General features: G+C 57.3%; 7 protein-coding genes across 7 annotated transcripts; all 7 read left to right on the top strand.

Annotated features, from left to right (window-relative positions):
- Positions 1-816, top strand: LBRM_32_1460 (putative polypeptide deformylase-like protein; the record flags this gene model as incomplete). The annotated part of the gene is made up of 1 exon (XM_001567453.1): positions 1-816. One exon carries the CDS (start codon positions 1-3, stop codon positions 814-816), a length of 816 nt encoding a protein of 271 aa, XP_001567503.1.
- An 839-nt stretch (positions 817-1655) lies between these two features.
- On the top strand, positions 1656-2801 carry LBRM_32_1470 (conserved hypothetical protein; the record flags this gene model as incomplete). The annotated part of the gene is made up of 1 exon (XM_001567454.2): positions 1656-2801. One exon carries the CDS (start codon positions 1656-1658, stop codon positions 2799-2801), a length of 1146 nt encoding a protein of 381 aa, XP_001567504.2.
- Positions 2802-3518: 717 nt separating this feature from the next.
- LBRM_32_1480 (conserved hypothetical protein) lies at positions 3519-5177 on the top strand (the record flags this gene model as incomplete). The annotated part of the gene is made up of 1 exon (XM_001567455.2): positions 3519-5177. One exon carries the CDS (start codon positions 3519-3521, stop codon positions 5175-5177), a length of 1659 nt encoding a protein of 552 aa, XP_001567505.2.
- Positions 5178-6366: 1189 nt separating this feature from the next.
- Positions 6367-8256, top strand: LBRM_32_1490 (conserved hypothetical protein; the record flags this gene model as incomplete). The annotated part of the gene is made up of 1 exon (XM_001567456.2): positions 6367-8256. The coding sequence occupies one exon, from the start codon at positions 6367-6369 to the stop codon at positions 8254-8256; it is 1890 nt and encodes a 629-aa protein (XP_001567506.2).
- A 1483-nt stretch (positions 8257-9739) lies between these two features.
- LBRM_32_1500 (cleavage and polyadenylation specificity factor-like protein) lies at positions 9740-14350 on the top strand (the record flags this gene model as incomplete). Its single annotated transcript, XM_001567457.2, has 1 exon — positions 9740-14350. One exon carries the CDS (start codon positions 9740-9742, stop codon positions 14348-14350), a length of 4611 nt encoding a protein of 1536 aa, XP_001567507.2.
- Positions 14351-15160: 810 nt separating this feature from the next.
- LBRM_32_1510 (conserved hypothetical protein) lies at positions 15161-16627 on the top strand (the record flags this gene model as incomplete). The annotated part of the gene is made up of 1 exon (XM_001567458.1): positions 15161-16627. One exon carries the CDS (start codon positions 15161-15163, stop codon positions 16625-16627), a length of 1467 nt encoding a protein of 488 aa, XP_001567508.1.
- Positions 16628-20523: 3896 nt separating this feature from the next.
- Positions 20524-22590, top strand: LBRM_32_1520 (putative RNA guanylyltransferase; the record flags this gene model as incomplete). Its single annotated transcript, XM_001567459.2, has 1 exon — positions 20524-22590. The coding sequence occupies one exon, from the start codon at positions 20524-20526 to the stop codon at positions 22588-22590; it is 2067 nt and encodes a 688-aa protein (XP_001567509.2).
- Between the last annotated feature and the right edge of the window lie 2703 nt (positions 22591-25293).

Below are 25293 nucleotides of genomic sequence, written 5' to 3' on the forward strand. Positions count from 1 at the left end.
ATGCGTCGCTGCATGCCGTGGTGTCGCCTCGTGTGCGGGGGCAGCCGCCTCCTCCGCGAAGACGCCAATACACGAAGTGAGCCGACGACCGGCTCGTCTAGCTTCAAACAGGCAGTTGAGGACAAACTTGAGAAGGAGTCTCAGGAGCTCGGGCGCGTCGCGTGCTATCCTCATCGCTCCATGACCAGACCAGTAATGCTCGTACCGACGTCGCAGATCCTCTCTCCGCTTTTCATGTCCAGTCTCATGGACTTGAAGCAGTTAGCGACAAACCTGCACTGCCTGTCCTTCAGTGCCCCCAAGGCGCACTGGGACGCGGCAGTGCTGCTCATCAAGAGCAACCCAGATGAGGTGGAGTACGAGGTGTGGGTGAACCCGTCGGTACCTGGCTACGACGATCGCAACGCGGTGGCGCCCATGTACGGCATGTGGGAGAACTGCATTTCATGCGGCACGGCAACGGCGTGGGTCGTGCGCCCGCAGCGCATCACGTGCCGCGGGTACAACGAGCACGGCAGGGAGAAGGTGCAAGTACTAGATGGAATGCGAGCGCGCTGCCTCATGCACGAGCTGGACCACTTGATGGGCAAGACTATCTTCCATCAAACGATGGGACCAGAGTTTGTGGTGAGTTCGGTGGCGATGGCGCAGCGACACCTTTGGCCGGCCAACTTTCCGTCTGCCGAGGCGTACGTTACTATTCCTGGTCAGTTTTTCGACTACGTGCAGAACACGACAGTGATTCCGCCAGGAATGGAGTGGTGGTACGCACAAAACATGCGAAATGAGTTTGGTAACGAGCGTATTGAACCGTAAAGTGGTACTCAGCTGTGGCAGAGAAGGCTGCCGGGTGCGCATCTGCACCTCCACCCTTTACTCTGTTTGTTTGTTTGTTGAGGGATGGCCTTTGTGGTGGGTGATGTGAGGATGGTGCCGTATGACTATTTTGTCGCGAGCGTGTTGCGTTCCGGCAGGACTGCAGTGCCACCGCCTGCCTGGCCTTTGTGTGTCTGCACTGCGCAGGCGGGGAGTACGGCGGTTCTCTGGCGTGTACACCTTTTTTGTCTTCTTGTCGGCGTGCATTTTGCTGGTGTGTCTTCTTTTTTATTTTTTTTTCTCCACCTCACACGCCGTCTTCCAGTAGCAGATGAAGGGGGCTAAAAGTGGCCATCGACTCTCCGTCGACGCCTAGCCCGTTAGACGGACTTAGTTGATAATGGTCGTGCACTGATGTTTCACAGCGTCACGGAGCGTGTTTTCAGAAGTCGTCTTCGCGCACCTGTCCTTCCAGGGCGGTGTTGCATTTGTCCTCCCTCCCCTCTCCATGGGCGCTCTCGAGTCGTTCTCTTCGCGTGCTGCTTCGGTAGTGGCGTCCCTCTCTCTCTCTGTCTCTTTTGGTTCTCCATGGTAGTCCCTTCCTCGTCATCTATTCACCTTTCTTCTTCAGCGGTGGCGCGTAGCGCATTCTTGTCGAATGCCGTATATACCTCTCCCTGAATGACTCTGTGCTGCAGGTGACTACCATCAACATACACGCACACCCACTTCGCATTGCTTCGGCAACGAAAATGTCCTCTGCGTTTATGGCTCAGCTTCCGTTCATTGGGTCATCTTCGACTCTTGGTTGGCCGCGGGACGATGTCGCGCTAGCCTACATGGAGCACATTTTACAGCGTGCCCGTGTACTGCTCCCGCGCCGCGGCTGGCGCATCGGTCTCATCAAGGAGTTCTACCCACGCGGGCCCTCACTGCTCGGACTCAATGTAAGTGCCGGCAGGGAGGTATGCATTCGCTTTCGTGTTCCCGGCAAGAAAAGCGAGTTCTTGCCATTTCACGAAGTGCTCTGCACGGCCTTGCATGAATTTACGCACTGTGCGCACTCCCAGCACAATCGTTCCTTCTGGAACCTCTACTACGATTTAGTGAAGGAGTGCGAGGCGCTGGAAGTGACCATGATCCAGCAGGGCAAGCAGCTCTACCCAGACATCTCCTACACACCGATGGGCTCCTCTTCCACTGCGTCGCAGAAGAGCCGCGCTGGTCGTAGGGACAGAACTGTAGCATTACCCGGCAGCTCTTCAGGTGGAGGCCATTGCTTAGGTGCCGGGGACGCCGGTGGAGGCGGTAAGGCACGTGGCGGTGGAATGCACACGTGCAGCCGCACTGCCGCACAGGCCATCACCACGGCCGGCCGCACAACCTCCAGCTCGAGCCCCTCAGCAAAGAGAAGTACGGCTTTTCCTGGGAAGGGACGGCGCCTCGGCGGAAGTGGAGTTCACCAGCACGGTACCCTGGTCGGTTTCGCCCCGACACGCGACGCACTGCGTCGAATTCTTGCCGATGCGGCGGAGAGGCGACGTGTGCAGCAACCCCCGTCAGCAGTAACGGCCAAGCTGGACACTGGGTCTCTAGTTCTATCAACTGATAACAGGACTTTTTCACAGGATGGGGGGCAATCTGATGTGGACGACGACAACGCGCCGGACTGCGTTCCACAGAGCTTTTCAGATGAACTGAACGGTGACAGCTGGAGGTGCTCGCGCTGCGGTTTCCTCAACGATGGTGATGTAGCCGGTAGCTGCGCGTTCTGCGCCGATTGCGATGACGGTGACGACGCGGAGGCGCCATCGCTGAAGCAGCCTCGACTCGACAGGGATCACCCGCCACTAGAAATGTCTAGGGTAGTCGTCTCCTCGGTCACCGCCTCCATTACGGTGCCCGAGCAGCAACCACCACCACAGCAGGGCGAGGGCACCTCAAAAGAGAAGTGTATTCTTGTGAGCGACAATGACGACAATTAGTAGGCGAGAGAAAGTCCGTGTGTGTTGTGGCTCTGTTACAGTGCCGTCCCCCCCCAAAAAAAAACACCACCACCACCACATCTCAACTCTCGCTTCCACTCACGCTCGCGCTTCGGTGCACTACCTCAACCCGTACGTGCTGCCTTTTTTTCGTTTTCTCGCGCGTGCTGCCCCCGCGACGGTGGTGCTTCTGCTTTCTTCCGCTCTCCTCCTTACAGGGCATCACTACCTGTCGTTTCCTTAAACGGCGCATCTCAAGTGCTGCGACGGAGCTTAGCCAGCGCTAAGCTCCTCAGATCTGCAGCGGAGAGCTCTTCACTGCGTCGGCCTAGCGAAGGAGAAGTGGGACGAGGCACACTCGAAAAGTGTCTCGTCAGAAATGCATTTGCTGTGTGGGGCATGTACGCCAGCATCCATCCCCGTTGCTGGGTCTCTCTCTCTCTCTCCCTCACACACACACACAGCGTTTATTGTGTGTGCGTTGGCCTTCTCTCTTTTGCCATCTCCTCTCCTGCGCATTCTCTTAACACTGAGATGCCTGTTTACGAGGCAAACACTTTGCACTGCCACTGCCACATATCTATACAACCACACTCAGACGCAGCGCAGGCGAACGGACAAGTGGCAAACAGAGTAGCTGCCACCACCACCACCACCACCCCTCCCTCTTGAGCACGCAGCATTCACACCAAGCCGTACTTTTTCGTCTCGTCGCTCATGAAGGCACTCAGCTCTGTCAGCGTGGACGGAATCGGCGTGGAGGATGGCATCTACGTCAACTTCTTCGGTGTTGATGGAAAGGCCGCAATGCTCGCCTGTGACATGTACGGTGTCCTTCCCCAAAACCTTCTCTACTTGCCAAAAGAGATGTTTCTCCAGACAAGAGATGAGAGTGAGCAAATTGTGCTGGTGCGGTACACCATGTGCGAGCGTAGCCGCCAAGGCACCTTTCGCACCTTGCTTGGTGCCAAGTCGAAGCTGATCGCCGAGGGTAAAGTGGAGGCGCTGTGGGAGGAACGGTGTCGCGCCCTGCCAGACGCGGCGCCGCGCCCGCGCTTTGCAGAACAGCAACTGAAAGAGGCCGCCACGGCACTTGACACAGACAGCGAGAGTGACAGCGAGCAGCAGATCGACGAGCGCGGCATGCTGAAGCCACCGCCGCCGCCGCCGTCGTCTGCACCGCCGTTTACTTTTGCCGGCCGAGGCAACGAGGCAGCCGCACAGGCTGCCGCGTCGGAGGAGGACGGATTGCCCACGGCGGCGATTAACACACCGTACGGCGGTGCGCAAGACTCGAACTCTCCGCCGCCGCTACGCACGCAGGCTTCCTCTGACGCAGCCTGCGAAACACGCATAGGTTCGAACACGGCAGTCACAACTGACAATGCCATGCCCCCCGTTGACGCGCAACGCATGACCCAACAGCCGTACGGCGACTGGAGCCAATACGAACTTGTCAAGCCGCTACCACTGCCTCGGAGACGCCAGCTGCGCACGCAGCCACCAACTTTACCGAAACCGTACTTCCCACGCGTGTGTGAGACGCTTCGCATCGAAGAGGCAGAGCTCGCCGTCGCGCAACACGAACTCTCTCGCTATACTACGAAGGTAGCGAAGCAACTACAGGCGAAACAGCAGGAGCGATTCAGTGGCCTCCACACACACGGGCACAGCACCTCCCTACCTCCTCTCACCTTCTCTCTTTCGCATAGCACCACTGGTACTCATCTGCCCCAGTCTGTGGAGCTTCGCAATCGTCGAGAGCATGCCGCAATAATGCGAGTGGCGCAACTGCGTGTGTGCTCGTTGAATGAACGCTACGAGCAAGCCCGCTCTATCGGCGAGGAAATGGAGGCCATTCCATCCCTTGGTACACTGGAGCACATGCTCAAGTATCAACAATCCATCGGCGTGACTCCCGAGCTCGAGGACCGCATTCAGGCCAAGGCAGAACGCGAGGAATCCCGCGCGGCAGCTCGACAGGCGATGCGGGAGGCTGAGTGGGAGCGAGTGTACGCAATGGAGGAGAAGGCGCAGCACGCGAAAGAGGTACGGGAGGTGGCGCATGAAAAGACGAAGGGTATCGCTGCCGAGGCGCAGCGAGTGCAGCGACTTATTACAAAGTGGAAGCAGGCGGCGGCCAATCGGCAACAGGAAACACACTTGAACCAAATTCTTCACCGAAGTGCCGTGCGGCATGCTAAGGCGGACACCTACATTGAGGCGAAGCGCGCGTCTGCCAGCATGCTGCGGTACCACCATGACCAACAGGAGATGCACCGCCGTCAGCTGCGCAACATGATTCGCGATATGATGATCCGAAAGAATTTCGCTGCAGACGAGGTGACCGATTGGGAGAAGGACATCGTCGCATAAGGAGCAGCTTTGTTTCTTTTCTTTCGGTGTTTGTCCTCCGTCCACGTGAAAGTGGACGCGGGGGGGGGGGAACTTGTGACGTGATTGACACACATATGTAGTCGCGAGGGCAAATCCGGCTGTTCCCTCTGTCAGGGCGTGTTGTGCGCAGTCTCGCGTGTTATTCTCTTTCTCACCTCCTGTTAGCGCGTTTTCCATGTACAGTATGGTATGTTTACTGGTAGTCGTTCAAATTGTGGAATCATTGTGAACTGTGCTGAATCTCGACTTTGAATTGCCTTCCGTGGCGTTTGCGGCCCGGATATGGGTGATGGCCGTGGATTCTGGTAAGCTGAGCAGAGCGAGAGTGGGAAGGGAGGGCTGCTGGAGTCGGGTAGCACTTCATTTTTGCAGTTTGGCGTGTGCGTGTGTGTGTGTGTCTGTGCTGCCCTTTGGTGCGCATGTCCATATATGTAGATATGTATGTGTACGTATATTCTTCTTCCTACTTTTTGTATTCTTTTGATGTCATCTCGCTTTGCTCCTTTCCGCTTCGGCTGAGGGGTTTTCTGAAGTCGTCGCAGTACTCCTCACATAAACTCCAGGAGCGCGTGCGTGTGTTGTCTACCCATGTGCGAGGCGGTGCGTGTCAGATGGGAGCACCTGAGCAACAGCAATGAAAAAAGCGCTGCCTTATTCCTGTTGTGCTGTGGAGGCTCTCATGCTCATAGTGGTGCTTCGCGTGGCATCCGGCCTGCTCCAGTGTGAAATGCTGTGTCTCCTCCTATAGCCCCGCACACTCACCAAAGCTCATGGGGTGTATGTGCAGCTTTCTTTGTTTCCTGTGCTCCGGCGTTGTCTTTGTGTGAGGAGTTCCGCTTTTAAGCCCTTCACCGACGTACCCTTTCATGGATTCCCCGCATGCCTCTGCAGGCTCACTTGCGTTTTGTTCGCCTTTTAGCGGTGATGCCTGTGTGTGGTTCTCTAGCGTCTCACGTCACTCCTCGGCACTGCCCCTCACTTTGTCCTGCGCATCCTTGTCCACTGGGAGGACTTTCTCCTTTTCCCCATCTCTGCGCACTGCAGCACATACTTTACCAGAGGCCGTGCAAGAACCAAACAAGGACGCGCACCGTAGCCAACAAGTAGCTTGAAGTAAAAGAATCGAAGCTGATTACATCACGCTCTGAGTCTCAGATGCCCATGTACCATGACCAATTCTACGGACCGCACTAGTCCCGCGTTGGATCCAGCGCTCTACAAAAAGATGAAGCGGACAGATCCGCTGCAGCAGTCGGAGAGTGTGCTGCTGCATTCCAAGACGGTCCCCACTGCACTGCACAAGTGCAAAAGTGGGCTGCACCTTTCCGTCGACGAAGCCGCCTCGGAGGAGGGGGGAGAAGAACCGCAGCAGACACGGCCGCCTCCGCGGCTCGTGTCGACAGAGCTACCCTTCCACACGGGCATGGCCACGTCGCAACCACCGCCGCGTCTCTCTGTCCGCTGTGTCCCTGTAGGAGCGACAGACTCGATAAGCCTAATCGTGCCCGCGCCCACTGGAAACCTGCGCATAAGTCGAGTAGCGGCCCTGCGTCCACCGAACTATGCGTCGGTGCCTAGTGCCGCCGTGCGCGATGGCCAATGCTTCTTGCTTGACCGATGCACACCTACCGCCAAAGACATGGTGGTGGAGCTGCACGTGTACGACCTCTCCCGTGGGTATCTGAAACAGTACGGGCGGGACTTGGTTGGCCTAGAGACACCCGGGGTTTACCACTCTGGGATTGTTTGCTACGGCGTAGAGGTGTACTTTGAGGGCGGCATTGGCGTTGCCGCGGCGGGCCGCACGCGTTTTGGTGACAAGTACTGCACGCACCGCCTCGGGGTGACAAAGAAGCCAGTCACAGAGTTCTTCCGGTGGATTACCGTGCGGTCCACTGAAGTTAATGAACTCCACGACTACCACCCCGTGCGGCACAACTGCCACCACTTCACCGATGAGGCAGCGCAGTTTTTGCTCGGCGAAAGCGCCGTAATTCCAAAGTATCTCTTCAGCACTGTGGACGATCTTATGAAGACGGAGGTTGGCGCTGCCGCCGCAGAGGCCATGATTCTCACCACCCACGGCATGCAGAGCGTCGTCGGGCGGCAAATGCGCTCCCGCATGTTGGAGCGGCAGTGCAGCATCGATATGCAATTGAGCGCCTCCACAGCGTGCGGCGTCATGACATTGCCGCCGACGGCAGCAGTGCTCTTTCGTCCAAGCGACCTTGATCTCGCAAAGCGTCTCATCCTGGACCTCCGGCCATACGTGACTGGACTAATCAAGAAGGAACGCATAAAGCCAGCTGCACTGACGGCGCTGGAGGAGTTGACTAGCGCACTGATGGAGGGCACCGATTGCATCGAGCCAAAGTTGGTACTCAATTATGTGGAGATGGTCATTGAGTCGCTCCTGTGCACTCCGATGGCGACGTGGGGACCGATCTTCAACGGACTTCGGGCGGTAGTGCTGCATAAGTTGTGTCTCATCAATTGCGTGTTTCACACAAAATTGATGTCAATACTTGTGCTCGCGGCGCGCGACTTTCCGCGCCTGTTGCCAGACGGCCGCGTCGCCTTACTTCGACTGGTGTGCAACTTTGCATGTGGTGCCCATGGCGTTATCGTCTACAGTGAAAGGCGATACCGCGACTCCTGGGTGTCGATCATCGGCCTAGGCCTTATGGATAGCAGCAGTGCTGTCGTGTATACGGCCGCGTGTCTCGCTTTGAACGTAGCCCTTGGCATTGTCACCACTTCGAGTGCTTCCCTGGGGCGCGACATGACGCAGTACGGCGACGGGCACTATGCGCTGCGGCTCGCAACGCTGCTGCTGTATAATCTACGCCACCGTACCGCAGAGCAGCTACCCGAGCCGTCTTTTAACATGATCTTGATGGCACTCTACAGGCTTGCCTCGTGCAACGTAGCGGCGCTAGAGTACGTCGTCTCGCACTCCTTCAAGCCACGGTACGACGAGCTCCTTGAGCGGTGTGGTTCCAACGAAAGTAGAGCCCTGGTGTGTCTCCTCAAGACTCTACATGATCTTTACGCTTAACACCTACTCTGCTCATCAACTAGCTTGTGGATGGTCACTTGTGGTTCTGCTTTGCTTTTCGTGTTTTGCTCAGGAAAACATATTTGCGTATCAACTCCACTCTTCTATTAGTCTGCGCTGGACGTGTTGTGCCCCTCCTCACGATGGCAGGGGACCCCCCCCTCTGTGTGAGATCTCAGGGTCCTGTACTCGCTCGGTGGGGGGAGGGGGAAGCCAAGCAGCCCTCCCCCCCTCTCTTCCCTATCCCTGCCAGTGCAGAAGCACTTTGGGCGGTGGCAGGGCCAGGTGGCGACGACGCAGGGGAGGTCCGAGCGATGAATCGCTACGGATGTCAGCGGTCAAGCCCTGGAGATGGTGGTGCGTTGGCGAGACCTGCGGCCGTGAACACACGCTTGCGCCCTCCATGCGATGGAGGACGCGTGAACGGTACTCGAGTTCATCCCACCCGTCCCCTCGCTACCTACTGCTGTGGGGGGCCTGAGTGTACCACCCAGTGAGGGAATGCCCCAGGTGGCGACCGGCACAAGGAAAGCGGCTGTGGGGCGTCCTGCGGTGCGGACGAGTGGGAGGGAAGAGAAGGGGTGGTGGTTGGGGGTGGCGCAGAGACCCTGTTGAGGTGACTGGGTGGGTGTGTTGCTGGAGTGCTCGTCTGGTGCGTACTTTGCACAACACGATGGGGCCTGTGGCAGGTTAGGTAGCGCAGAGGTGGAGTCATGTTGTATGGCAGAGGATAGACACACTGAAGAGGGGAAAATGTGGCTCACCTCACCCTGTCCTGAGTGCACCACGTGTCGCCGTGGTCGTGTGATACTGCGGCGGGTGCGCACTCTTGCCGGAACCAACACAAAAAATATATGTTGTCAAATCAGGGCGGCGATAGGGGATGGACGGGGTATGTATACTTCCATGCGCGGTAACTCGAAAAGAGAGGGGGGATAGCGCGCAACAGTACCCCGCTTCTTCGAGGCCTTATTCTTCCCTATGCTGTGATGAGGCCGTGGTTAAGACGCATCGTGTACGGCAGTTTCCTCGCTCAAGGTATGGAAGTACTGTCGTGGAAACGCTTCTGGAGACCATGATGCACCACATTCTCTGGATGTCTTACTTCCGCAGTGCTCAAGTCTAGTGCCCAGTCCCCACTCTTCCCATTCTGCGTCTTTGATTGGTCTTCTTCCACTTCATCTTCATCTATTTGTTCTTCGTGTGCGTTCAGATTGTAGCGCAGGTTGACTGTAGACAGTGCCCGGGTGTGGCAGTCAAACGCTAGAGGGACGGTCTTTGCTGAAACTGCCATCGAACTCCTTTGTGAGAGCTCGGTATTCACCTGCAAGCTCCGCTACTCCGTCGAATCCCGCCAAGGCATCTACCCATTCACCAGGCGTCTTGGCGAGCGGGATCGCTGCTAAATTCCTCTAAACCACAACCTCAAGGGGATTTAAAGCAGATCTGCTGCCCCACCCCCCCACCCTGACGTATCGTTCTAATGCTTCACACCGCCGTGGCGCCGTCGTTGCCGGCCTCAGTGGTGACACATACCGTCTCTGGCTATTTTCTTCCAGACTCGTTGGCGGCGCAGAAGGAGAAGGAGGTGGTAGTCATTCGGCAGAATCACCTCACACTGTATCGTGTGAAGGAGACGCCTCACTCGTACGTCGCTGCAGGGCTCTCTTCAGTGGAGCAGCTTGGGCAGGTGGCGGAGGTCTCACTACACGCACCGCCGCTGGCAGCCGCAACATGCCGCCCGTTTCGGGCCGCCTCCGACATCGTAGTCCTTCTCTTTGATGACTTTCATGTTTCCTTCCTGCAGTACAGCCCGGTTACACTGCAGTTCAACACGGTGGCCCTTGTCCAGTTGGATGACCGCCAGCTGAGCCTCGACCGATGCCCGCTCAGCGCGATGCTGCGGGTGGACGAGACGGGCACCTACGTTGCCGTGCTGGCCAAGCGGAGCGACCTCTTCTTCTTCCCTGTGATGGAAATGATGGACCAGCAGGCAATGGCACAGGCACAGGCACAGGCGGCGAATGCCGCCGCACATACAGAGCCCAAGCCCGCTGCCTTCGCGGGGAGCGAGGAGACGGCTGTGACAACACCCCCTGGTACGACGGCGGCCGCCGCTCAAAAGCCCACCGTGGCGCTCAATGCGTGGGGAGATGAGGACGATGAAGACAACGACAAAGCACCGCACCCGCGCACGCCTCTGGAGGCGCCGAATAAAGAGCAGTCAGCTCCTTCGAAACCGATGACAAGTGATGAGAGCAACGTGGCGCCTGGAACAGCATCGTCGGAGAAAGTACGACAGGCTGGGGGCACCTCGCTGCTGCTGCGCATCGGCAGCGTGACGCACTGGTGCCTGCAAGAGGTAAAGGGTGCGCTGCGCAACATCCGCGATGTTCAGTTCGTCGCGTCAGCCGGTGAGCCTCTGCTGGCGTTTCTGTTTGAGAAGCAGCCGACGTGGGCGGGCCGAGTGAAGCTGCTGGAGTGGCGCAGCAAGACAGTTGAGTCGCACATGCTAACATGCTCTATCGAGTGGATGAAAGTAACACTGGCGAACACCGCGGCGCCGCATATGCTCTCTCTCAGCGAGGTGGATGGGCTGCCGTACGATGCGACGAGCATGACCCCGCTTCCAGCTTTCCAGGATGTGCCGTCTGCCGTGTTGTGCGTGAGTCGCAACATGATGGTGCACGTGAGCACAAAAAGCGGCTACGGCGTGTACGTGAACGCTATGGGTGAAGAGCAGGCGCGCAGTTTGAAATCCTCAGCCGTGAGTTGTGAGGCGCTGCAGTGGCGTAACGCCTCACAGGCAACGTCTACGGACCTCGTGAAGGTGAACCTCAACTTCGCGAACGCCACGTCCGTGCTTCTCTCGCAGCCGACGACGCCGGGGAAAGCGCTGGCGGTATCGACTGCTGCTGCATCTGCATCTGTAGGCAATCACAGTCAGCACCTGCTTGTTATAACAGAGGAGGAGGGGACTGTCGTGGAGGTGCACCTACAGAGCCACGGCTACTCCGTTGGGAGCATCAGTGCAGAAATCGTCATGACTGGCTGCTTCTGCTCCTCGTACGCTGCCATCGACGCCACACGGTACTTTCTCGGTGCCTTGAACGGCGACTCTCGTTTGATTGCCCACACCCCACGCGACCCGTGTAAGGTGCTCCAGAAATTTGTCGGTCTCGGGCCCGTGCGGGACGTCGACATTGTGGATACCACCAGCACCGCCGCCCCCCTGGGGGGAGAGGATGATCTACACGATTCGTCTGTCGAGACCTCCCCGTACGCAGACCTGTTTCGCACCGTGGAGCTCGAGGCAGAGCCGACCATGACACCGTCGCAGCGAAAGGCGGTAATGGATATTGCTCTGTGTTCCGGTAGTGGCTCGGCAGGAAGTCTCTCAATCTTGCGACGATCGATCCGCAGCCGCGTGGTGCGGCAGGAAGAGCTGAACGCCATCTCCGTTTTCTTTTTGGAACCCGCCAACCCCGATGCCCGCAAGCGACAGCGAGACGTCGTGGACGAAGGCGAGAGAGGGGATGCACCTTCAGCGTCGCTGGTCGGTGCTGGCGCTGTGCTGCACTCGCACCTCCTCATCAGCGGCACGAACTTTTCCATTCTCTTTGCGGTGCGCAGCGACTCGGTACAGCAGGTGCGTGGGGCTGCTCTCAGCGTGGCTGCTCGCACCGTTTACGCTGTGCATGTCGACTGGATGCCAGGCCTGCTGCAAGTGACGGAGACGGAACTGCGACTTCTCTCTGGCGATGGCAAGCGTCGACTGGCCAGTACGGAATTCCGGACGCTGCCGGCAATTCAGCAAGCCAGCAGCCAGGGTGCCGCGGCAAACCTGGCTGTCTCTGCCTTGTTGGTCGCTGAAATGCGCTGCGTCCTTGTCCGCTTCACAGATGGGCAACTGCTGTCCTTTGGCCTGGAGGATGCCAAGGCGATGTCAACGGCGGCTCTTCTCCTCGAGAAGGTAACGGCCGTCGCATGGTGGAAATCGGCAGCGCAAGACCCGCGGCAACGCCAGCACACGCTGGTGGTAGTGCAGAGCATGGACCTCATTTTTTACACGCTGCAGTCACCGCAAGCAGTGCAGCGGGCGTCGAGCTTCCCCAATTTTGCTCTCATTCCACCTTTTGCGACGGAAGGGGTTGAGACGCCAGTGGTGAAGCTGCGCGAGCGGCTGAATGCAGAGCCGCTGCCGACTGTCACGCACCTCTCCGTTTTCGATCAGCACGAGAATGCCGCTGTGTCAGCTGCGCCGACGGAGGCGACTCTCGTGATGATTCTGTCAACCGGGGAGTTAGTGACGTACCGGGTTGTCCCTGCTGATGCCAGCGCACCCAGGAGATGCGTGAAGCTGGTTTATCACATCCTTGATGTGGCCCCGGAGGTAGATGTGGTGGAGTCTATCGAGGTTCGCAAGAAGCGTTTACAGGAAGAGCGAGCACACTTGGCGAGTGTCACGCAACAGATGCGCCGGTGTAGCGAGCGTCTGGTGCCATTTTGTGCCCTCCAGGGCCGGCACAAGGGCATCTACGTTTGCGGTCAGACGCCGGTGTTTCTCGTCTATCATTATGCCACGAATCAGCTTGTCTGTACCCGGCATCACGCGACAAGCGCAGTGCGCGGCTTCGCGCCGTTCCACTCGCGGCATGTGCACGGCGGTTTTGTCTACTGCGGCGAGGGTTTTGTGCATTTCGCCACCATGCAGCCCTTCGGCGAGCTGCTTGGCAGCAGCGGGTGGTGGCTGGAGCGGGTGCGCTTGGGGTGCACTCCCCACCAGGTCATCTACTCCCCTGCAGCGCATGGGTGCTTTGTCGTGGTGTCTCGACCGCAACCGTTTTCCCCGAAGAGGGCCCCTTTCGATGTGCAGCTGCGGATGGTCGAGGACGAGGAGGGCAATCGTGTGCCGCATGTGGTAGAACCAGTGTCGCTGCCGCCCCTGTCCGCCACTTCCGGCTCACCTGTACCAACGAACGGGCGCTATGAGGTGCAGCTCTTTTCCACGTTGGACTGGCAGCGCGTGGATTGCCTTGCACTGGATGTGAATGAAAAAGTGCTCTCCGCGACACTGATGCAGGTGTCTCGTGACACCACCATGGACGTGGCATACCGGTCCGCCACGGCGCCGGTGTGCGCACTAGCAACGGCGTACCCGCTTGGCGAAGATGTCACCACCCGCGGGCGCGTCCTGCTGCTGGCGACGTCACAGCAGGGTGGTCAAGGGATGCAGAAGCTGCGCATCTTGCACGAGGAGCCAATGAAGGGACCCGTCACTGCCATCACAAGGATAGACGAGGATTGCATCGCGGTTGCCGTGGGCGGCACCGTACGCGTCTATCGCTACGATGCGAGCAAGGGCGTCATGGAGACCACAGCAATCTTGTACGCCGGGGCTTACGTAACGTGTTTGCAAGCACTTCGTGATTACCTCGTCATCGGGGACTTGTTTCACTCCGTCCTCTTCGCCCGCTACAGCGAAGAAATTCACACCATCACGATCCTTGGACGGGACACGAATGCCATTTCGGTCGTTTCGAGTGACATGCTGTATCACGACACGCGCTTCGGCCTCCTTGTTGCCGACGACGCACGCAATCTCATGTGTATGAGCTACAAGCCCCGCCTTCTGGAGGAGCCTGGCAAGCCGCCCAAGGTACTAGAGTCGCTGCTGAGCGTCACGGGCGAGTACCGACTGGCGGGCGGCGTGCTACTGAAGATGATGCGCCTGCGTGCCTCCGCGGCGCGGTCCAGCAGCGTCGCCATCTACGTTACTAACATGGGTGAGATTGGCTACCTGGTACCGCTTGGGGACCAGACGAGTCGAACTGGGCAGTGGGTAGTGCGTCGCTTGCAGAGCGAGGTGGCCCACGCTGGAGGCCTGCCGCCGCGCATGTTTCTCGGCTTTCCACAGGACGACCCGCTGCGCTCCCTCAAGGGCGACGAGTGGATGCTGCACTTCCCCCTGCTGGAGCAGCTGTATCGCCAAGACCTGCGCACGCGCAAACTAATTGCCTCTGCGGCCCAAACGCAGCTCGAGCGTGTCATGAATGTGGGTGCCACCGTCTCGGCGGAGCTTGGGCACATTTGAGAAAGGAAAAAGAGACCAAAGAGAAGAAAGCCGCGGTGTGAGGCGGGGGTGGTTGTATGCGTGTGGAAGGGTGAAAGGGGAAAGGGCTCTATGGCTGAGAACAGGTGTGCGTATGTGAATGAAGGACGCGCGCATGGTTGTAGGGAAGTGTGTGTGGGCGTGGGTGTAATATGGGGCCTCCGACCTTCTCTTCTTGTTAAGCGTCACCAAATATCTGTGTCAGGAAGATCGGCGGTGGTGTTGCTCCCCAGGCACGAATGACAATGGAGAAGTACGTCTGGTAATAACAGTCACCACTGCCAGCAGAGCAGAAGGAGAACGGCACACCTGTGCGCGGTGGGGCATTCCCTTGTTGAAGTGCTCAGCCTTCCGAGAATGTCGAGGCCCCTACCGTTGGTGTTCACTTGAAACCCAGCGATTAACTGCATTGTCGTCGACTGTGTGGCACTGGGCGCTACTCCTGCACCCCACTTGCCATGGAGAAAAAACACTCATCTTCTCTTCGTTCGATCACGCGCCTGTGAGCCAGCACGCTCTCGCTCTCGCTCTCTCTCTCCCTCCCTCCCTCCCTTTCTCTGCACACTTGTCCCTGCATGCGTATTGCTCGGTATCGATTCACTGCTGAGGAAAAACGTAGGAAGCGCCTCCATTCCCCCCCCTTCCCCCTCTCTCTCCTGCCTTTCCTCTCTACTCCACTGAAGACACGCGAATTGCAGGGAAGGAGGTTGAGTTTTGCCGCACATTCTGTGGCGCACTAAGCACATTTGGTGATCTCTCTACCATAACTGACGTGCCATCACCCGACAGACAATGCAACGCTACAGCCGTGTGTGGAAAAGCGCTGCTGAAGCCGCTTTCCGGCCACACTTACACCGAGAAGATTGCCGCATATGCGCTGCCGCAACGTCAGCGCAGAAGGACACAAAACATGTCGACTCTGTAACCTTGAGCTGCGCCATTGACCTCGGGGACGGCGCTGCGTCAGCGGCTTCTGGCTCCTGCACGTCAAGCCACCAAGATGCCTCTTCCTTTCTCGGCAACGTGACTTCGTCGGTGTTTGAGCTACGGCGCGCTGCGCTCTTAGAATGGCAGCAGCGATTTTTGGAGCCGGAGCGGAAAGAGGGCGTGTCTGGCGTGGAGAGTCTCTTTCGGGGGGAAAGGCCAGAGGTTCTCAACAACAGCGCCGACTTCGACGCTGTATACGAGGCCTACTTGCGTTGTGACGATGTCACAGTGCAAGAAGCCCTCTTCTCTCGTCTGGTGGATTGGGTAGACGCTCAATGCAGCCAGCCTGTGGAGCAATCTAGTGTGACGCCGACGCCGACCCCCGCTGCGGTGACCACCTCGACTGCTGCGGTGGAGGAGCAGCAGTGGGGCGGTGTTCGCATCCCGCAGTGCTTAGTGGCCCCTCGTGTGGACGCAACCCTAGCGCCGATGGCGCCAAAAGTGACTGCACCTCTCATTGGCGTAGAGACCGGCAATGTGCACGCTGCGAATGACTTCGAGACGTACGTGCGGCGGCGTTTCTCGGAGCATCTCCCGTCCATCACCAAGCAACTGAACTTTCAAGAAGCACTGCTGGCGGTGCAGACGGTGCTGAATTCGCAAAACATTCGCTTCTTCCTCGCCTGTGGCACAGCGCTGGGTGCGCGGCGTGACGGTTGCTTCATCCCTTATGACGAGGACATCGACCTTGGCATCCTCTACACCGATATCGTGGCGCCCCTAGCAAATGGCGATGCTCTGCCGATGCCCGACTTCTCTTCCCACTCTGCCGCCCAACCTGGGTTGAGCTGCGCGCAGCTGCGGGTGTATCGACTCCTTCACGCGCTGTCATTAACGCGCGCATTCGTTGTCTTTGACATTTGCGGCGCCGTTGAAAAGGGGCTGGAGCTGCGCATTTTGCACATGGCCACCAGCACTCGCATTGACATCAATCTCTACTATCCACCTCTGTGCACCACTACCTGCAGCGGAAACGATGATGCCAGCGATGACTCGCTAGTGCGGGAACTGGGGCCCTTTGTGTGGGCCTCCTCGTTTTACGAGGCAGCTGACGCGCGCAAGCACCACATGTATCGCTATCGCCACAAACCCTTCGCCACAGAGCTGGAGGAGCTTTCATTTTGTGCCAAGACAACATCCTTGGGCAGTGGGTTCTTGGTGCCCCCAGAGCGCTATCTCGTCGAGAACTACGGTGAGGATTGGCGGACACCGAAGCAGTACTCGTACACGGAGGGCCTTGCAGGCGAGTTCAAGAACATCCTGAAGGAATAGTCTCGCCCGGTGAATGTTGTGCCGCGGTACACCACCTTCTGTACTCACTTCCTTAGACGAAGTGTGGCTCTTGTGGTGGGTGCGTGTTGATGTGCCTCTTGCAGAGTGAGTTGACGCTGGCGTTTTTCTTTGGTTTGCGCCATCGAGTGCCCGATTTCTCAGACGATTGTTACAGCCCTCCGCCCTGTGTTCTTCCTTTTCTTCGCTGCTTCCCGCCTCGACGCATCCACAATGCAGTGGTGCGGAGTGAAAAATCAAACAAAGCGAACAACAATACCACTATACAGGCGCCGAGACAAACACTCCTCGGTGTGTGCGTTCTTGCCTGTGTGTTTCTGTGTAGGAGGGAGGGAGGGATGAGGGAGGCTGGTCCAGCAAAGTGTGGGCGCAGAAAACCCAAACATTTGGCATGTGCTTGCGGGCTCTTGTGCTGAGTTGTCATACACACCCCAGCTGTCCTCTCCATGTGCTAGGCATCAACCCTGGCGGTGCGTTTTTTTTTTTTTCATTCACCTGTGTTCTCCAGCGTACTCCTTTCTCTTCTCTGCCTCGTTTCACTTGAATTTGGGTGGTGTAACCCCTCTTCCTGCTCACACACACACACACACACACACACACACACAAAACACGTGCGCGAACGCGGACCTACTTACCGATGCGTGGCGACTTGTTCCTCACCACCTTCCTACAGCAGCGTGCTGCCTTCACAATTTTTTGTGTGTTGTTGATTTTCCCTTCGCGTGAGTGCGCTCGTGTGCCCGTGGAAGTTGCACACGCACATCAGTTGATCCCCTTCTCCTCCCTTTTTTTTTCTTCGACTAGGGCGCCGGTCTGCTGCTCTCCGTAAGCCGCGTACACCCCGGCAACCGCTGAGCAGAGATTTTTACGCCGCGGAGAGAACAAACACGCGTGCATGTGCATGTGTGCAAAAGTGACGCAGTTGCTTACCATCGATAGCGAAGAAGGGGGACGCAGGCGGCAAAAGAGAGAGAGAGTGAGCGAGGCAGGAAAGGCTGAACACAAGCATAGAGATACACCTGTTTCACAAGAAAATCTCGCCGGTGTGTAGAGTAGCAAGACAGCCGAGTCGCGCTGCTTCAAACGCGCAGCGACATACTCTTCACGAAACACTCCAACAGGCAAGACACACCAACCGAAGAAGCACGAAGGGTATAGGCGCAGCATATTTTTGCCCCTTCGTGGCGGGCGCAACGAGTTGCGCAACCCTCGCATCTCCTCAAAGGTTGTTTGTGTTTATTATTCTGTCATTTGGTCACCTCTCTCGTCTTGTGTTTTCGCCTCTCTCTTGTTATCGACTGCGACTACCACGAACTGAAATACAAGGGAGCTGCGGCGCGCACGTGTGCTCATTTTTCTCCTTTTGGTCATTTTTCTACCTTTATCTCCTGGCTCTCCTCCTATCCTCGCCCTCATCATCCCCACGCACTTAACCATCCTTCGGTGCGTCTACGCCGAGCGCGCCACTTGGGTCACACCTCTGTAATACGTAATAAGCTCGGTCCCTTAGTCGCGTCTCCCTCCCTCTCTCTGTCGTTTGTCGTGACAATCAAAGGGTGGATTTATTGGCCAACGCGTGGTCCTGACCTTACCCGCTTGTGCATGCGTGTTGGACATACACACGGCACGTGTAGGGCTCTCGTGGGCTGGGTACTGTCGGGGTGGGTGAAGAAGTGCGTCTTTGCAGGTGGTTGACCTCACCCGTGCCTCAACAGAGTTTCGTTAAAAGGGATTGAATAGAAGTGCAAGCAAGCGCTAATCGAGAGATCTCTCGCCGCTGTCAGACATCGGCGTATTGCGCGCACGCAAGGCACAGGAAACGAGAAGGCAAGTGGAAACGCGGGCGCAACACCACTCATCATTGCCACTGCTCCCCCTCCCCTCCCCTCTCCCTCCCTCCCTCCCTCCCTCCCTCCCCCCTCTCCGGCATTCTTTGCACAACAACCTCTGTTGTTCTTTGTATTGTTCTTCTCAACGGCGTGCCAACCCGCATCGTCTCGCTACGCCGCAGAGCCGCAGCGTTTTTGTTTGCTCCCCGACTTGTCAGGAGCTGGAAGCAGAATTCTCTTTAACTCCTTTCTTTCTCTCTCTCTTTGTTTGATTGTTTGTTTCGTTGCCTCTGGGTGACTGTGCCTGTATACGCGCGTGCGTATGTGCTGGAATCGTTGGGCGGGAACTTGACATGTTCATTTGTGCTCACCGCACGCACCCAAATCAACCCTCGCCCACCAGCTCAGCTTCACCCTCCGCAACTCTATCTGTGTCACGTGGCACACTAACGCAGTACAGCGTCCTGGGTCCCCCGACGAAGGTCGCAGGTAAAACATTTTTGGATCCGCACGCACACAAGTACACAGAAACTGCCTTTGCGGCTTTGAGGCCTCCTTCTCTTTGATCACTACGGCGTTCCCGTGACCTCCCTTTCTTTGGCTCTCTGTGCTGCGTCTGTGTGTTTTTCTCCTTGTCCCTCTCACCTCACCTCCCATCATCACCAACCACCTCGCGTGCTATCCGTGTCTCGTTGTTTTGTGGTTGCTTGTTCGAGTCTCGCTCTTCCAGTATTTCATTCTCTTTTCATTCTCGTCTTGCTGTTCCCCTGTATTCGCTGCTTTGAGAACGCTAGGATGAGTCTCAACCCCAACGCCCCGTCGTTTGACCCGACGGCGAAGCCCTTCATCCCGTCCTTTCTCCGCAACGAGCCAGAGCTGTACGTGCCACATGTGTATCACCCCGCCCCGCAGTTTAACCCGCAGCTGCGAAGTCTCGCCGGGGCTGGTCCCGTCAGCAACGACGATGTTCCCCTTCTATCTGGCTTTAAGCGGAGTAGCAAGCTGGTGACCACCACGTCGGCACCGCCGGCCGACAGCTACGAGACACCAAGCAGCATCACTGCGGCGGGCGGCAAAACGTCCCCGGCCGGGTTGCCTGGTCAGGCGACGGGGGGCCGCGGGGGGTCATCGCTAATGTGGAGGTCTCCGTCGTCGATGAAGGGAGAAGCAGAGTCCTTTCCTACTCGACCCATGATGAACGCTAGTTCTGTTGTGCCTTCATCTGCCTCGGTAGTCGCTGGCGGGGTACAGAATGGTAGCCGTTTGAACGCAACTGCGAACGCCTCCGGCTCAATGAGGGCCGAAGAGTCCTCGGAGAGGCTTGACGACGATCAGCCGCCAATTCTCGGCTGGTCGTCTTCTTCCATGCGCCGTCCGCCATTGACGAGCCCATCGGGGCCCCCGCTCTCCATGCAACAGCATCAGCAGCACAGTGGTGCTCGATACACTACGCCGCAGCAGTCAGTGGTGTCGCAGTCACCTGCCTCCGCATTACCACGCTCACAGGACCGCACTGGACAGTCCCTGAGCGGCACCCCATTTTTTGCATCGTATGGTGCCTACTCTCCATCCGTCCCCGGCGGGAGCGCGCCGCCAATGCAGTCGCACTCGCCGGCCCAAGGAGCACCTCCCTCGCAGCGCCCATCTCTGCAACATCAGCAGCAAACACCGCAGTATTCACACCAACACCAGCAACCATCGTTTCCACCAAAGGCTGCACCCGTGCTGCCCCGGAGTGCGCAGGAGCGTCAAGCTGCTGCTGCTGCGGCGGCGGCGGCGGCCACGGCTAACGAAGGGGGTGGTGGGGTATCCCCCAACACTCAAAGCACCAACGAGGCGGGCAACACAGCACTTATCCGCTTCACCCCCCAGGACCAGCGTGGTCCATCGCCGCCTACGTTGCCTGAACCGCACTCCGAGTTTGTGTCTCAGCAGCAGCAGCAGCACCAGGAGCAAACTGTTTCGGACTCGACTACTCCCATTCCACGCCAAACGGCAAGCAGACCTCCCGTATCGGCGCCGGTACCGCCACGAATTTCCTCTGCCCCGATGGCACGTGCCGTCCGCATCGGTGCGGCGGGAAGCAGCGCAGCGTATTCTGCCGCAGTCGCAGCCGGCACAACAGCACCGTATCCAGTGCACACCCGAGGCGTGGTACTGTCGAATCATATGGGCACCGAATCGCCGCTACCGCGTGCACCGCCGAGTGCGACAGCAAGCCACATTGTGAGCACCCTTCCAGGCACTGTGACGCCCAGCGGCAGTCCCGCACCAACGGCTGCACTCCAGGTGCACGTGTCGTCTGCGCCGCAGCCTGTGAGTACACCAAAACTTCTGAGCGGACTACCCACCGCGACCGCGCCAGCGCTGCGCCATGGCCCAGTCTCTAGAGTAGCAGCGCTCGGCGGGTGGCGACCACCGCAGTTTGGTCGTAAGGCCGCCCCGACAAACAGCGACCCGCTCATCGTCATGGTCTTTGGCTGCCGTGGGTCCGGGAAGACGACGCAGGCGGAGAACATTGCTGAGCGCTATCACCTGCTGCATCTCTCCTCTGGGGATATGTACAAGGAAGGCAAGCAGCCCTTTGCAGAGGTGGAGCGGGCTGTGAAGGAGAACTTTGGCCCTGAGGCAAAGAACCGCTCCTACAACGGCCTCGTGCTCGACCGCTTCGTCGCGACAGGGGAGATGGACGCATACTATTTGCAAGCCGCCCTCAACGCGCGCCAGCTGCCGGTCCCTATTGTCTTCTGGCTGCAAGTGGACCCCAAGGAAGGCTTGCGACGTGCCCAATCCCGCGGCGATCAGAAGGCTGGAGCCGACCACTGGCGCTACGTGGAGCAGCGGGCCCAGGCGGAAATAGCAGATCATGTTTACAAGAAGATTGGTGTTCTGCACATCATTGACTGCAACATGCTCGAAGCACGTCGGGTCGGGGACCGTATTTACAGCATCATTGATGGCCTTTTCCCGAAGCGCAACCGCAGCATTCGTCTCCCACTTGCCACGCCGATCGCTGGCTACGAGAAATTCCATTTGCTAGACGACTACAGCGACTTCCAGCAGCTTTCCAAGGAGGTTCACGCAGCGATTGGCAACACGTCTGGCCGCACCGATAGCGCCCCACTCTCTAGCATTGGGGGCTACATCGACGCCAGCTCGTTTGCAAACCGACAAGAATGCAAGCGTATGTCTTCCATGTACGTTACCTTGAAGGTGGATGGAGAGCGCTTTCTGATTGTCAAACACTCGCACTTCGGCGTACTGGGCTTCCCGTTTGTTTTCACTAGCTGCTACGACTTCAACGTTCTCTTCGATCCGCTGAAGTTCCCGAACGCGCTCGAAATGGTCGGTGACAGGCAGGAAGAGGCGAGCGGGATTGAGTGGATGCTCGACGCGGAGATGACTAACAGCAACATCGAGCCGAACCAGCCCCAGCCGCTGCTACACATCATTGATTACGTCTACTTTGGCGGCAAGCAGGCCAAGCGCACACCATTCTTCGAGCGCTACGAGCTCTTGCGCGAGTGGTTCCGGTTGATGGTGCAGAATAGCGGCGAGGCTGGTGCCTGCGCGCCTGTAATGCTGAAACAGTACGTTCCTATCAATGATCTGCCGAAGCTGCTCCCCTGCTTCGAGGATGCGCCGTTTGCGGTGGATGGTATTGTCTTCCAGGGCAACACCATTTACAAGTTTGGGCTGGATAAGTTCCTCTTGAAGTGGAAGCCGCTGCAGCTGTGCACGGCAGACTTTAGGCTCATGAACGGAGAGAAGACGGAAGACGGCGTCACCGTTTTCGACCTCTTCACGACGGAGAATGAGCAGGAGGTCGTCTTTCCCGGGGCCGTGGGCGTCTTCACAGAGATGCAGATGCACGCCTACCAGCTTCGGAACAGCGTGATCGTTGAGCTTGAGCTGGCCGATGTAGTAGAAAGAGCAGGTCCCAACGGGCAGTCAGCGACGCAGTGGGTGTTCCACCGTCTGCGCGTTGACAAGCCGCGCCCCAATAAGACTTCTGTGGTCGAAAGCATCGTTAGACTGAAGCACCTCACATATCAGGAGCTGCTAGATCACTGTAAGGTGCTTCGCTTCACTGGACCCAACGCCACCTCGTTGTAGGGGCGTGTAGAGCAGCCAAACCGAGCGAGCAAATGAGGGAAAGGGGGGACGGTTCTGGCGTACTCCACGGCTCTGTCGATGCTTCTGTTGCGCCTCCCGCGTGAACAGTTTATCCCCTTTTTTAGCGAAGATCGAGTGGACTGAGACCCACTTCAATACGGGCGTTTTGAAGAGAGCAACTTACGCGCATGAGGTGTCTCTTGCACGGTGATGCAAATAGCACTCTTCCATGGTCGCTAGGCTTACTAAAGCGCGCATATTCGCTCTCGTGGCTGATGTGTTGTGGACGGCCTCTGTGCATGTGTGTGTGTGTGTGTGTGTGTCTGTGTCTCTGTGTCTATGTGCTGCTCATCACCGGCTTCTTGAAGCGCCCACACATTCTTTTCATGGATGGGTTTGGAGCAGCTCTTCCTTGTTGTGTTGCTCCTTCCATTCCTCCTGCCTTTCTCGCTTTGGTTCGTTTGTTGGATGCAGGGCTGTTTCTGGATGTGCAGTGGACGCCATCTTTCCTCTTTGCTTTTCTTCTCTTTTCCTGTGTGTGTATGGGGAGGGGGGGGGGGGGGCGGCGGCGTTGTACCGGTGGTGATTCGCCGCTGGTTGTTCGCTGCCGTGGCCCCCTTTCTGGATGGGGAGTGTTGTGCCTGACCTTTGCTCGTTATTTAGCTCGTCTGTTAGTCTTGTAGTGTCCCATGGTTTCGAAGGGGCTGTAGTAGTCTCGGCGCTGTAGCATGTGGTGGTGGGCGGTGGCTCTTCCATCCAGACTTGAATGATGATGATTTTTCTTTTGCGGTTTTCTAGCTAGGGGATCTCGTGGGTATGCGTATTCGGTTGGCGTGCCACGCATTCTGACTGTCGTATTGAGCATCACACCATTGTGGGTAGGCCTCTCTCGTGTCGCCCTCTGCGTGTCGCCCTCTGCTTGTCGTGAAGACGCGGTTACGTGTGTCTCGAGGTTGGAAGTTTTGTCCTCTACTCGTTGGACTGTTGCCCCCGCGGACGTGTATGCGCCAGTGTGTAGGGGAAGAAGGAGCGAGGCGAGAACGACAATCAAGTTTTATCTGAAAAAAAATAAAAAGAAGAAGTGTGAAGGCACAGAAGGTGGCGAGCTGTTTTGAGTACTGAAATAGTGAAATACGCGTGAATGGCGGGAGGGAAAGGGATTCAGAACTAAAATAGAGTGAAGATTGTCACGTGGGGCTGTTAATAAGTCTGCAGGCACTTTCATGACCCTCCCCCCACCTCCCATCCTCGGAGTCTCTAATTTCTTCAGTAGCCTCTTCTGATGCATCCGCAGTGAACAAGGAGAGCGAGCGATATACGCATGTGGTGTGTGTGTGTGTGCGCATCTGTGTCTATGCACCACATGTGGAGTCCTCTTGACACCCTCGCTCTCTTCTGAGTTCGCGATGTCTCTCTCTCTCTCCCTATATTTAATATTCACTGTCGCCTCTAGCCTAACAAAACAACGAAAAAAATAACACATCAAAATTGACCCGACGACTCCACCTACTTAGAGAAGAATGTGCTTGACTTGAGGAGTATATCCAGTGGCGACCTCGAGAGACCGTGTGACCCTCCCTTTTCTTCTATCATTCCTGTAGCTGCGCCGCTGCAAGGGACGCAAAGTAGTGCACTGTGCGCCAGAGAAAGAAAAAGAAAAAAACAGGTGTTGCCAAGGTAGACATCACACTACGGTAGCTCGCACCTAGTACGCCTGCGCAGGCTGGGCTGATAGGTTTCATGAGCCAAACGAGCCCAGAGGGTATTATTCCGTGTGTGGTAACCCGCAGGAGGACGAAAAACACATCAGTACACCTTTGCCAGCCATTTATGCGCGATGCTTTACCTTCTCTCTACCTCCTCTGTTTCACTACCTCTTTATGTGGTGTCTGCCGTATCTTGGCCGTTTGGGACGTACACTACACCTCCCACGTGCTCCCCCTCCCCTATTGCTCTTCCCTACCCACCCCCCTCTCCTGTGCGCCCCCCCCCCCCCAAAAAAAAACACGTCAACAACAACAACAGCTTTTCTTTTGTTGTTGTTGTTGTTCCAAAGTGCTCCCGCCGCGAAGCGAAACGAGAGAGAAGGAAAGGGGAAACATACGAAGAGCAACTTGCGCAAAAAAAAAAAACAAGCACTCACAAAACGCAGCCGTGCGTCACGCTCTGCTCCTCTCGCCCTTCCTTACGCGAGGGACAAAAAAAAAGAAAACCGTTCGTCCATTCCTCCCAAGGAGTTCCTGCTGACATCACAAAGTGGCAAGTGGGTGCGTTTCAAGAGTGGGGCTCCCTTTCTCCCTCCTTTCTGGTCTCTCTGTGGGAGTGTTCGGCTTGTTGTCCCTCTTGCAAGCGTTCTTTTCGGCCACGTAGGCCCGCTGAAGCGACACAGAGACACGCACACCTACGCAGGAGTAGAAAAGTGACGACTGCCGTAGGCAGTGGATACTCGACATTCTCTATTTGTTGCTCTGATCTCGGGTCTCCGTCTCCCTCTCTCGCTCTCTCTCTCTCTCTCTTGGAATCCTTTCTGGTTTCCTCTTTGTCAGTGCTGTGGTGTGAATCACGCGGGCTCTGTGGTTGAGTTTGTACTGCTACATCAGGTGGTTTTTTTTTTTTGCGTGTGTGTGTGTGTGTGAATCCGAAGATTTTTCGTCTTCTGCTTTGCTTTGGTTGTGCTTGTTTGCGCGTTTTGCATACTCCCCG

Source organism: Leishmania braziliensis, chromosome 32 (genome assembly GCF_000002845.2).
Source record: "Leishmania braziliensis MHOM/BR/75/M2904 complete genome, chromosome 32".
Classification (NCBI taxonomy): domain Eukaryota; phylum Euglenozoa; class Kinetoplastea; order Trypanosomatida; family Trypanosomatidae; genus Leishmania; species Leishmania braziliensis.